This window comes from Trichechus manatus, unplaced genomic scaffold (genome assembly GCF_000243295.1).
Source record: "Trichechus manatus latirostris isolate Lorelei unplaced genomic scaffold, TriManLat1.0 scaffold00151, whole genome shotgun sequence".
NCBI lineage: Eukaryota > Metazoa > Chordata > Mammalia > Sirenia > Trichechidae > Trichechus > Trichechus manatus.
In genome coordinates, this window is record NW_004444087.1 from 2,597,531 (window position 1) to 2,610,146 (window position 12,616).

Consider the following 12,616-nt stretch of genomic DNA (forward strand, 5'->3'; position numbering starts at 1 on the left):
GGGCGATGACGTAAAAGGCGGGGCCCCGCGGGCGAGTCAGGAGGGGAGCACGTGTCAAAAAGAAGCGTGCTGAGTAGGCTTAGAGTGAATGAGGCAGAACAACGCGAGGTGCCTGGTCATTTGGCCTGAGGGCTCAAAACTGGGTTCTCAGGGGCCCTCCGATGTGTTGCCAGAGTTTCTAAAAGCCAGTGGATAAACAAGGCTCATCATTCCAGAAAGTCTGCTTTACAGCAAGGTTTTGGGGGGAAGACACTATTATATATTATGAAAGATAAAGTAGACGTGTCATGGATATTAAAATAGGAATCAGACTTCAAGAACCAGAACGCTCCCTGCAAGTGACAGTGGCGAAACTTCTCACTTACTTTGGACATGTCATCAGGAGAGACCAGTTCTTAGAAAAGGACATCATGGTTGGTAGAGGGTCAGTCAAAACGATGGAAACCCTCCATGAGATTGACACAACAGCCACAAAAATGGGCTCAGACGCACTATCAGGAAATGGTGCAGGACCCAACAACTTTTTCTTCTATTGTACATGGGGTCGTCATGAATTGCAACCGGCTGCACAGCACCTAACATCAATAACTGAACAGAAGCGCATGTTTATTTTACTTTGGCTCCAATGCACCTAAGTATCTTAGTAATACATATTGAATGCAGTACAAACTCTTAATCTTTTTCTATTGCCTTGTGGCTCTTATCAAAACCTAGAGCCTAAAATTTGAGATTAACGGAGATGCTTTTCTAAATGTCATGCCTTCAGAAATAGTAGCCTGTGAAGTTGGACCAGCCACTTAAATTTCTTTCAACATTAACTTGATAAATATTTACTAATTAATTGCCTAGGAGCCTGGTGGCACAACGGCTAAGTGTTCGGCTTCTAACTGAAAGGCTGGCGGTTTGAAATCAAACAGCAACTCAGAGAAAGACATGGCGATCTGCTCCGGTAAATAAAGATTACAGCCTAGGAAACCCTAGTGTTCCATAGGGTCATTCTGAGTGGGAATCGACTTGATGGCACACAACAACAATTAATTACCTATGCTTTTTATTTTTCATTGTGTTTTCGGTGAAGGTTTTCACAGCCATTTAGGTTCACATTTCTACACAAGTTGTTCAGTGAATGAACATTATTTCTGTTCTGGTTGTTTCTTTCGCCTATTCTTTATGAACTGCACCTACTACACACTTGTGAAGTTTGTGTAAGATAATGGCAGTACAAGCACTTTGTAAACTGCTAAGCACCACCCAACTGATAGTTTTTGCCAATTTTCCGGTTAAGCCCTACTCTAGGCCCAGGCAACCCCGGGCGTGTTCCGGGTTGACCTACTTGCGTCCACAAATCCAGCGCACGCGCACGGTCGCCCCAGGCACGCGAGGCGCCGCTACATCCGGGACTGCGCGGGTCGGCGACGGGGTTGCCATGGCAGCGGGCAGGCGGTGCGACGCGCGGGCAGGCCCGGAGGCTGCAGGCGGCCTGGGCGGCCCGCGGAGCCGCGCCCGCAGCAGTGAGGGTCCGCCGCCATGTCCCTGGGCACCGGGGAGCCGGCCTCGGAGACGGTAAGGACGCGCGGCGGGCCTCTCCGTTCCCCCTCGTGCCCCCACTCGCCCAGGCCCGGGGCCCGGCCCGGTTCCGTAGCCCCGCGAGGCCTGGGCCGGGCCCGCCGCCATCGGAGCCCTGGGTTGGTCGGCTGGCGGGGAGGCGCCCGCCGGCGTCCCCAAATGACAGCTGACATTGTTACCGTATAAGCGCCCGCCAAAGGACCCCTGCCCCGCGCCCCCGCCTCCAGCCGCCCCTGGAGTCCGCCCGCCCGCCCTGCAGAGCCTGCCGCCTCTAGGAAGCCATTCTGGACGCCGCGCCCTCGCAGCCAGGCGCCCGTGAGGCCAGGCCTGTGCGGTCGCTGCCCGTGTAAGTGCGTGCACACCCCTTCGCCTCCCCGGCGGTTCCTCCAGAGACACTCCCAACCCACGGCCGGGGGCAGCGGACGGGCCGCCCTGCGCCATCCGCGTGGGGGGAGGAAGCCCCAGGTTCTGGGGGCGCAGAGGAGGGCCTTGCCTGGCCTCGGGGTCCGAGACGGCTTCCTGGAGGCAGAGATGCCAAGCTTCGTCCCAAGGGTCCGGTAAACGCGCACTTGGTTCGTTCTTTTATCAAGTATTTTTGGCGCCTCCCAGCGGCTCTGCGGGAAAAAGACCTGGCGATCAGCTTTCAGTAAAGATTGTTGTGTGCTGTCCAGTCCTTCCCCACTCGTAATGATCCTATATGACAGAGTAGAACTGCCCCACAGGGTTTCCTGGGCTGAAATCTTTACGGGAGCAGATCGCCAGTTCTTTCTCCCAAAAAGTGGCTGGTGAGTTGGAACCACAGACCTTTCGGTTAACAGCCGAGTGCTTCACCATTGTGCCACTAGGGCTCCTTCCCGTAAAGATTAGGGTAAAGCTCTTGATAAAGCTCTCCGCTGCTAACAGAAAGGTCTGTGGTTCCAACTCACAGTGGTTGTGTGAGAGAAAGACCTGGTGATCTGCTCCTGTAAAGATTATAGGCTAGAAAACCCTATGGGGCAGCTCTCCTCTGTCACGTGGGGTCATTATGAGTGGGAATTGACTCCATGGCGCACAACAACAACTAGGTGCTGCAGATATAAGCCTCGTTCCAGTGGATGGAGACCAAAGTAAACGATAAGCACACAGCTAAGATAATTTTGTAAAGTTGAAATGCTGTGTAGAAAATGAAATAGGCCTATATGGTGGGGATGGAGTTGGGGACTGGCTGCTTTAGCTGGCTATCAGGACCAGCCCCTGTGAGGAGCTGACACTTGCCCCAGTTCTAAATGACAAGAAGGAACCACTCTGGTAAAGGTCGGGGAGCAGAGGGGAAGAATGTGTGCAAATGTCCTGAGGTGGGAATGAGCGGTGGGTTCCAGGGACTGAAAGAAAGCCCGTGTGGGTTGTGTTGGGGCAGGGAGAGTGGATGGAAGGTGGGTATGGGCTGAAGGTGGAGAGGCTTGCAGGCCATGGCAGTGAATTGATTACATTCAAGTTGTGAAACCATTCTCACCCTCCTTTTCTGAATTGCTCCTCCTCCTTTAACATAAACTCATTGCTGCCTAAACTTCCTATCTTTTGAGTTGCTCTCAGTTTGATCCCATATAAACCCATTGTAGTCAAGTGGATTCCAACACATAGTGACCCTGTAGGACAGAGTAGAACTGCCTTCTTAGGGTTTCCAAGGCTGTAATCTTTATGGAAGCAGACTGCCACATCTTCTTCCCCCAGAGCAGCTGGGGGGTTCAAACCGCCGACCTTTCAGTTAGCAGCTGAGTGCTTAACCACTGTGTCACCAGGGCTCCTTTGATCTCATATAGATCTTAAAAGAGCACAGTGCTCAAGGAGGACATTCTTTACTAGTTAAGCTCAATTATTGTTTGGTTTAAAGAAGACTTCAGGGGATGTTTTTGGTTTAAGGTTTAAAGATTTTATTCAGGCTACAATGGGAAGCCATTGGCAGGCCCCCAACAGAGGGAACTTTGCTTGCTTTGCTTTCTTCTCACTGAGACCCCAGTGCTTGGCAGGGCTGTACAGAGCTCGACGGAGGGGCTCTATGCGCTGGCAACTTAGAGCCCTGACATTCCCACTTGGCCCTCAGAGAACCAAGTCCTGCCTTATCTGGGAGGCCTGCCTATCCATACTGGCCCTTAGTTACTGCTTTCTCATCTTTTAAAATAAAACTTATTTTTTTGTTAAAAAATAACCTGCTCATTATAGAAGAATTGAAAAACTAATTACCCATAATCTGACCACCCACAGAAAACCACAGTTAACATTTTGGTGTATTTCCTTCCAATCTCTTTTTCACATACATTTTTTAAAAATTGAGATCATGTGTACATTGTTTGATAACCTTTGTCATTTAATTTGTTGTTAGCATTTACCCTTATCCACACATTTTCCAGAATAAGATTTTTGACACTCTAACCCGTGGTTCAGTTCCCGGCCAGTGCTCCTCATGGGCAGCCACCACACGTGTGTCTGTGGAGGCTTGTATTTTGCTAGGATGCAGAATAGGTTTCAGCGGAGCTGCCAGACTGAGAAGGATTAGGAAGAAAGGCCTGGCACTCTACTTCTGAAAATCAACCAGTGAAATCCCTATGAATCACAGCAATCTGATCCAGTCTTGATTGTGGGGATGGCTCAGGACTGGACAGCAATTTGTTCTGTTGTGCATTGGGTGGCCATGAGTCGGGGCTGACTCTAGGTGCTTAACAGCACCAAAGTATCTAATATCTAAAATATCTGCTTTTACTCTTTGGTGTTCACTCTTTTGCTGTTAGAAACAGTACTGTTGATGAATGTTTTTGTAATTCAATAAACATTTATTAAGTACTTTATACACGTCAGGCCCTGTGCTAGGTTTAGAGGCTACAAAAGGAGGTTAGGGCCTCGTGACTGAATCTCAAGGAATTCAGTCTTGTTGGGGAGCCTGGTGCAAAGCCCACTCAGCACTGAGGAGGCCCTCAGCCTAGGCTGCCTGGCTGCCTTTCTTGGGGTTTACTACTGATCCTGACCTGTTCTCCTCAGCCAGATGCGAACTTCTTGTGGGCAGGGCCTCTGTCCAGTCCATGCATTTCCCAAACTCAGCTAGCAGCAGAGCTGCCCTAGGTTCACTCATGAACCTTTATAGAGCACCTACTGTGTGCCAGAGAGCATGCAGTGCCATGGACTGTTAACAGGTCAAACTGACCACAGGGCAGGTCAAGAGGGACAAGCGTCAAGTGGAACTGGGGGCTCGATCCCCGGTAGTCTTAGTAGCCAACATTTGTACAAGGCTTCACAGTTTCTAGAACAGAATAATAATGATAGCGTTTGTTGAGCTTTTAGTATTGAGTTCTGTGTCAGGTGCTTACCTGCTCAGGTCAGCCTACTCAAGACCTTGTGCTCCTGACCACCATACTCTGCTGCCTCATATATCCTCTCTCACAACAGCAGCCTGAGGGGGGTTCATATATCCTCTCTCTAGTCTCAGAACAACACTGCGAGGCTGCCTCATATATCTTCTTTCTAATCTCACATCAAGGAGCCCTGCTGGCACAGTGTTTAAGCACTCGGCTGCTAACCAAAAGGTTAGCGGTTCAAACCCATCAGCTGCTCCATGGGAGAAAGATGTGGCAGTCTGCTTCTGTAGAGATTACAGCCTTGGAAACCCTATGGAGTAGTTCTGCTCTGTCCTGTAGGGTCACTGTGAGTTGGAATCCACTCAGTGGCAGTGGGTTTGGATTTTTGGGAATCTCACATCAACACTGCCAGGGGCCCTTTTCAGTATGTTATCCTACTTCTGGCCTTCATTGTTTCTGATGAGAAGTCAGCAGCAGTTAATCTTACTGAGGTTCCCTTTAAGTGATGAGTCGTTTTTTCTCGCACTGCTTTAGGATTATTTATCACTGACTTCCAGCATCTTTACTCTGATGTGTCTGGGTATGGATTACTTTGCATTTATTCTGCTTGGAGTTCATTGAGATTCTTAGATATGTAGATTAATAATTTTCATCAAGTTTGGCAAGTTTCTGGTCATTATTTCTTCAAGTATTTTTTTCTGCCCCATTTTCTCTTGCATTGTCTTCTTGTACTCTCATTACATGCATGTTTGTGTGCTTAATTGTGTCCCACATTTTGGGGAGGCCCTGTTTATTTTTCTCCATTGTTTTTTCTTTTTATTCTTCAAATCATATAATCTCTATTACTCTATTTTGAAGTTCATAGATTCTTTCTTCTGCCAACTTAGATCTGCTGTTGAGCCCTTCTAGTGAAGTTTTATATTTCAGTTATTGTACTTTTTAACTGCAGAATTTTGTTGTTTTTGGTGATTGCTGTAATTTCTATCTTTGTTGATATTCTCTCTTTGAAGAGACATTGTCACCACATCGTTTTTTGTTCTTTAGCCATAGTCTCCTTTAGTTCTTTGAACGTAGTGATAGTGGCTGCTTTGAAGTCTTTGCTAAGTCCAACATCTTGGCCCCTTCAAAAGCAGTTTTCCATTGCCTCCTTTTTTCCTGTATATTTGTCACACTTTCCTTTTCTTTGCATGTCTTATAATTTTGTGTTGAAAACTAGATGCTTAGATAATATATTATAGCAACTCTGAATATTGATCCCTCCTCCCCAGGGAGTTGATGATGTTTTTGTTTGCTTGGTTGGTTGTTTATTTGATTAGTGACTTGGCTGAACTAACTCCATGAAGTCTATTTCCCCTGTATTGTACAGCCTGTTATTCCCAGCTCAGATTTCTTTCTTGTTCTTATCATTTAGCCTGGCTACCTGTGGATTGCCCTTGGGTTAGCATAGGCCACTTATTGGTCAAAAGTTGCGCTTAAGCCACTTGGCCAGTTGGATTTGTGTGGTTTGCTATCGGATGTGTGTGTGGCTTGGAAGCTGCTGTTATAGTTTGTGGAGTTTAAGTTTTTGCCCACCATTCAGCTAGGGACTAAACCAAAACCTGTTGCTGTTAAGTTGGTTCTGACTCACAGTGACCCTATAGGACAGAGTAAAACTGTCCCATAGGGTTTCTAAGGCTATAATCTTTACAGAAGCAGACTGCCACATTTTTTCCTGTGGAGTGGCTGGTGGGTTCAAACTGCTAACCTTTCGGTTAGCAGCGGAGCTCTTAACCACTGTGACACCAGGGGTCCTTAGCTAGGGACTCAGAAAACCAAACCCAGTGCCATCTAGTTGATTGCAACTTACAGCAACCCTATAGGACAGTGTGGAATTGCCCCACAGTGTTTCCAAGGCTATAAATCTTTATAGGAGCATACTACCACATCTTTCTCCCACAGGGCAGGCTGGTGGGTTCGAGCTGCTGACCTTTTGGTTAGCAGCCGAGCACTTAACTGCTGTGCCACCATGGCTCCTCAGCTAGGGACTAGTAGCTTAGATTTTTCCTCTGTGATCACTCCTTGGTGCATCCTTGGACGTGCGCACAATCTTCCAGACTTCCAGGGGTGTGTGTGATTTTATTTTTAAGTCTGGCCTTCTAGGAGTTGCTCGTAGGTCACAGGAGTTTATTGTTTAGTCAGTGTTTGGTTAGAGGTTGTGCATAAGACCCTGGTGCCAGTGGGGCTTGTGCCTTCTGTTGATTGCTCTGTGTGTAGCATGGGGGAGGTTTTCAAGTCTTCCCACATCCTGCTCTGACTGCTTCTCATTGGGTGCAGTCCACCACTGCACAGGCTTCCTGACCCTCAGGGGTGACTGATCCCAGGAGGACTCTTCTTGGCCGACTCTCCCTGGTTCTCTGTTAAGCTTCTGACTCCTCCGCCATTTAGCTTTTTGCTTCTAGTGTTAAGCGCTCGGCTGCTAACTGAAAGGTTGGCGATTGGAAACCATCCAATGGCTCCACAGGAGAAAGACCTGGCAATCTGCTTCTGTAAAGGTTGTTGTCGTTGTTGAGTGCCGCTGAGTCAGTTTTTGACTCATAGCAACTCAGGGATTTTTTCCGTAAAGATTACTGCCTAGAAACCCCTAGGGGGCAGTTCTACTCTGTCACGTAGGGTTGCTATGAGTTGGAATCAACTCAACGGCATACAACAACATGATGGAACTATGAAGGCCCTCTTAATTGCTCTCCACCAAGGTCACCATTGTTTTGACAATGTGCTTAGGCATGGAGTTCTCCAGATTGTGTTACAAATAAAGTCAGTCCCCTCCAGCAGCACTGTGACCTCTTCATCCTTCCTGTCTGCCTCTCCCCAGGCAGAACCTGCCCAAGAATTGACAACAGGAACAGTGGTCTTATTTCTCCTGCTGTTCAAGCAGGCGCTGGAGGGAGGTTGGGTGGCCCTTAGTCTTCTTTGCTGGTTCCCCCTCCCCATGTGGAACCTCTGCCCTACCAGCCAGCGGAGTAGGGGTATTCAGTACCCTGAATTCTTGGCCTGAGAGCTTCACTCTATGAGTGGGGCTGAATGGAGGAAGGGAGCCTGGTCCTCTGGGGTGCACCTGCTCTAAATAGAGCTACTGTGATGTGGGTCTGGGGGAGACAAGAGATGGCAGTGGCTTGTCTCCCTCCCCAGGGTGAAGCTGTAGCCCTAGACTGGTCGGGGAGAGGGAGCCCTCAACTTCTTGACCACACCCACCTGGAGTAGAGTTCTCTGAAGTATTTTCTGTGAGACAAGCTGAGGGAGGGGAGAGAACAGGTCATGGCTCAAATGCCACAGACTTTAGATTTTCTTGAATGAATCCTTCTCCATTTGCTGTATGCCCTCAGGTCAATATCCGGGAACTTCAAATGATTGCGTTTTTCTAAGTTGCTCTAGTTAAGTGGCTGTTTGTTGAGGAGAAAGTCCGCCACACTCCTCACTCCACCATCCAGGAGGATAGCCTCCTACATTAAGTCATTTGTTCTCCACTTTTATCGTACACTAGATTCTCACATATCCTAGATCTCTTTCTGGACACGCTACTCATATGTTTATTTTCCCAGTGTTTTAATTTGGTTTAGTTTTAGTTTTTTTTTTTTTAAAGCTTTAAAAAATCTGAAACCACACAACAGTCCAAGGACCCACCCCTTTAGTCAATAGCACGAAACAGACCATATACAGTGTTCAAAAAAAAGAAAACCCCATGCAATATGTCCTCCTTTGATAGATGGCAGATGAGGAAGCTGAGACTCAGGGAGGTAAGTGACTAGCATCACACAGCTGGTGCAGCCAAGATGCTACACAGGTCTTCTCTGATTCTCACCCAGCTGCTAGCCAGCCAGCCAGTGCCCTGTGGACTCCTGACCAAGGACGGGTTAGTTTAAGCTTGTACAGGAATACGTGGCAGCCTCAGAGAGGATGTGAAGAAGATAGACTGAAGGAATTGGCCATCCATGGGATTTTCTTTTTTTTGAACACTGTATGTGGTCTGTTACATGCTGTTGGCTGAGGGGGTGGGTCCTTGGACTGTTGTGTGGTTTCTGATATTTACTGCACTTGACTTCTTACCTCCCTGTGGCTGGAGGAGGTAGACTGGCAAGTCTGGAGGAGGACTGCCTGGGGTTCACGTGGGTTGTGGGTGAGCACACCTATTAGGATGTTGTTGTGTGCCGTCGAATCGATTCCGACTCATAGTGACCCCATGTGACAGAGCAGAACTGTGCCATCGGGTTTCCTAGGCTGTAATTTTTACCAGACCACTCAAAACATCTTCAAGATTTCATTTAGAGCAGGTACTAATTACAAATGCTTACAAAGAAAATTGTTGCTACTTTATTGTTCATTTTTCAGTAGATTGGCATTCTTTTCATTGGCAGGTACATCCTTTGTGATGCCAATGGGATAGTATATTTACTTGGCTCGTCTGGTCTTAATATGTATATCTGATTTGCTGCCTTCCCTTCCTGAATGTTGCACATCATTTTACTATACTTTGTTAAATGGAAGCTCTTCTCTCTGCAATTGTCACGTATTATTCGTACCTTATAGTGCCAGCAGTTTAACGACATCAAAAATATAAGTCAGTGGGTGGTTTTTCCAAAGATTCTGTTTATCTGGAGTGCACCACTGTCCCTTTGCCCCCAAATCAAGTCACGCTGCACGTTTAGCCTGAACTGTCCATGTTTATGAGGAGAGCGATTTAAGGACGCACCAAATCATTACAGTTGTACCTTATCCATTTTATAGTTCTGCCCTACGTCTCTGATGAAGTTGCACACTGCCAGTGGAGTTGTTGCATAATGTTAACCTTTAAAATGATACATGTGTTTTTCAGAATGCAGTAAAGTCTCATGATGTTGCATGAATTCAGCTATCCCAGAGACAAGTTGGATCCCCTGAAACATAATTACTGCCACCCCCGTTGAGATAGAGCATTATTGTTCATAACGGGTATTCAGTCCTCACTTCTAGTAGCAACGTTATAAATCAACTATACATTATTCTGAAGGGATTTTTTTTTTTGTAATGTCTGCTTTGTCTCTTTTTAGGATTTACACTTGAGGAAATGAGTTAACACAGAAACATTCTTCTCTTGGGAAAGTCCCTTTGTTCTGTGGCACCCTGTGCTAACATTAGACTGGACAGGTTTTGTTTTACTCCCTGGGCCCAGGGCAGAGTCCCTGGAGTAAGAAGGCAGAAACCTTTATAAACCCAAATGTCCAGCTCTCCTAATAACCCATGTATTGATGAGCCTAAGACAGTCACAAGTTCGTTGTGCTTTGATGTGAAGATGAGTTAAGACTTGGAGTGTTTAAACATGGTGAAAACGAAATGCTTTTAACCAGGAACTGTTTTTCCCTCAAAGCGCACAGTCCATCTGTGGGAACAGTGTTGCCGGGTTGACAGACCAACAGCAGGCCTCCCAGGCGGGGTTTTCAGTTTGTTTTCCCCACTCATGCCTTTCAGTTCTTCGGATGAGACCGAATCAACCGGCCACGGCCTGTGTGCCCCGTCGCAAGTGTCCTCTGAGTCGGGTGTATTGGGTTTCTGCCTCGGCAACTGTTGACTGGCTGTTTGCGTTTTTGTAAGTCTGACTGTTGAAACCAAGCAGATGCCTTAATGTGACGATGTTTGCTCTCTTCTTCCAGGGAGATGACAGTCTTTCTGCAGTTACCTTTGACTCTGACTTTGAGACAGTGAGTATGATTAGGAGTTAATGGCTTAGTCCAGCTGGTTATTTTGCCCTTTTTGATGTTACTTAGACGTGTGAAACAGGCCGTTCTCCATAATACTGTGTTTAGAGCTGAAGTACAAATTCAGAACACTAGTTGGTATTTGAAAAGATTCAAGCCTTTGTTGTTGTTGTTAGGTACCACCAAGTTGGGTTTAAATAACTGTGATTATAATTTTAAAACTTTCACCTAGGAGTCATTCTGAGCAGAGTGCATTTGAGAGCGATGACAAGTTCCTTACTGCCTCTGTCTGGGTCCCCCACCCTGGGCCCACCCTGTGCTGACACACAGGGAAGGGAGAAGAGCATAGGAGGCGTAGTCAGAGCAGCTGCTGTGGGAAGGGGGAAGGTCCTCTGGCAGCTGCTGCTGAAGCTGAGCCATGTGGTAACTGGGCAGCCTGGACTCAAGCGTGGGAGCCAGCCTGGAAAGCACAAGTAGTCAGACCCTGCGGCCACACTGTGACCCCAGCCCGGCCTTGCAGGGTGTGTTTGGAAAGCTCTCATGAGTAGAAAGTGAAGCGTGCTGATGGCACTTGTAGGGAAAGAAGAGCCGAGAGAAGCACGTCTTAAAGCCGATGCAATCCTAGCAAACCACAGCAAGTTCAGTTGGAATAAAGCTGCCCCAGGAGTTCTCAGTCTCCCTTAGCTCCACTTGTAGACTGAAAGAGACGCAGCAGGTTCATTGTCCAGGGTGAGGGAAGGACCTCTGGAAGGCTGAGAATTATCCCTCAGCTCTGCTTAAAACATGGGCCTGAGATACTCCAGGAGGGGTAGGGACCACACTGACCCCAGATAGGATCCAGCTGACACGGTGCGTGGAGCACGGTGTTTCTCCTAGCAAGGCAGGGAGGGGCTGACTGATGCCGGGACTTCTCTGTCCTCTGTGAGGCAGATGAGGACGTGAGGCTTGGGAAGGGTCTCTCATTTCCAGGCCACGTAACTACTCAGCAGTAGGACCAGACCTGTGCCAGCCCTGCTCTTGGCATCATGCGTGTGACAGAAGTCAGGATTCCAGGCAGGGCAATTCCTCTGTCGGCTTTTCTTCTGTAATGAAATTTACATTGAACGGATTCTCTGGGTCTCATCTTGCTAAATCTGCCCCAGTAAGCCAAGTTACTCACCCTGCTCCAGAGCTGGCTGGGGAGGACAGTTTGGGTGGCAGAAATGGACCCTTTGCATGGTATCCTCTGTCTGATTTCACAACTGGCCACGCCCCTCATTCTGATGAGAACTAGGGACAGGGGAGCGCCATGGAGCCCTGGTTCAGCAAGCCCATAGCCTGATCCCATTTCTCGGGTGCTCGTCTCCCTGTGCCCTGTGTTTCTTCCTCTTCTCACGGCTCAGCTGAGTTAACGTCCCCTCGTATTGCTCTAGCGCTCCCTCTGGCCCCTCCTGAACACTTGACACATCTCACCGCCCAGACCCTCCTGGGAGCTCAAGGAGGCTCCACACGTCTCACATTGTTTCTTCTTTCTTTCAGAAAGCAAAAAGGAAAAGTGTCCACAAACCTCCACCCACATCACCAAGTAAGTACGACCCAGGCCTCCCTGCCCCTCTGATTTCTGTGTTTTAATTCTGAAAATGTTTTTTTCAAAGCTGCCCTTCCCTGGTACCCTGGGAGAAAGATCAAAACTATTTCTTCTTTGTATAGTTAGGATAATTGAGACAAAACATCTCAACCAATTGGCTCCAATTTTTTGTTGGAATCTTGGGAGAGTGAGCTCTCATGGAACTTTCCAGTTGGATGAAGTTCAGCAAGGGGCAGGAGGGTGAAGACCCCTGATGGTATCCTTCCGTTCTTCCATTGAGCTGTCCAATAAGATGTATTGCTTCTTTCTTTCCCAAAGTGCTTAACTCTGCTTTTTCCCAGAGAGTGTAACTCTTCTGAATGCTGTCAAAGTTAAAGAAAAGACTTTTTTTTTTCTGTTTTAATAGTTAATTTTTTGTTGTTATTGAGAATATACACAGCAGAACATAA

General features: G+C 47.6%; 1 protein-coding gene across 1 annotated transcript in view; it reads left to right on the forward strand.

Moving 5' to 3' along the window:
• Window positions 1–1,457: 1,457 nt before the first annotated feature.
• IQCE (IQ motif containing E) overlaps window positions 1,458–12,616 on the forward strand; it is a 59,221-nt gene continuing 48,062 nt past the window's right edge. The window contains 3 exon segments of the mRNA XM_023740236.1: window positions 1,458–1,563; window positions 10,556–10,603; window positions 12,119–12,164. Of these exon segments, the coding sequence (XP_023596004.1) occupies window positions 1,528–1,563; window positions 10,556–10,603; window positions 12,119–12,164 (130 nt within the window). The 5' untranslated portion in view covers window positions 1,458–1,527.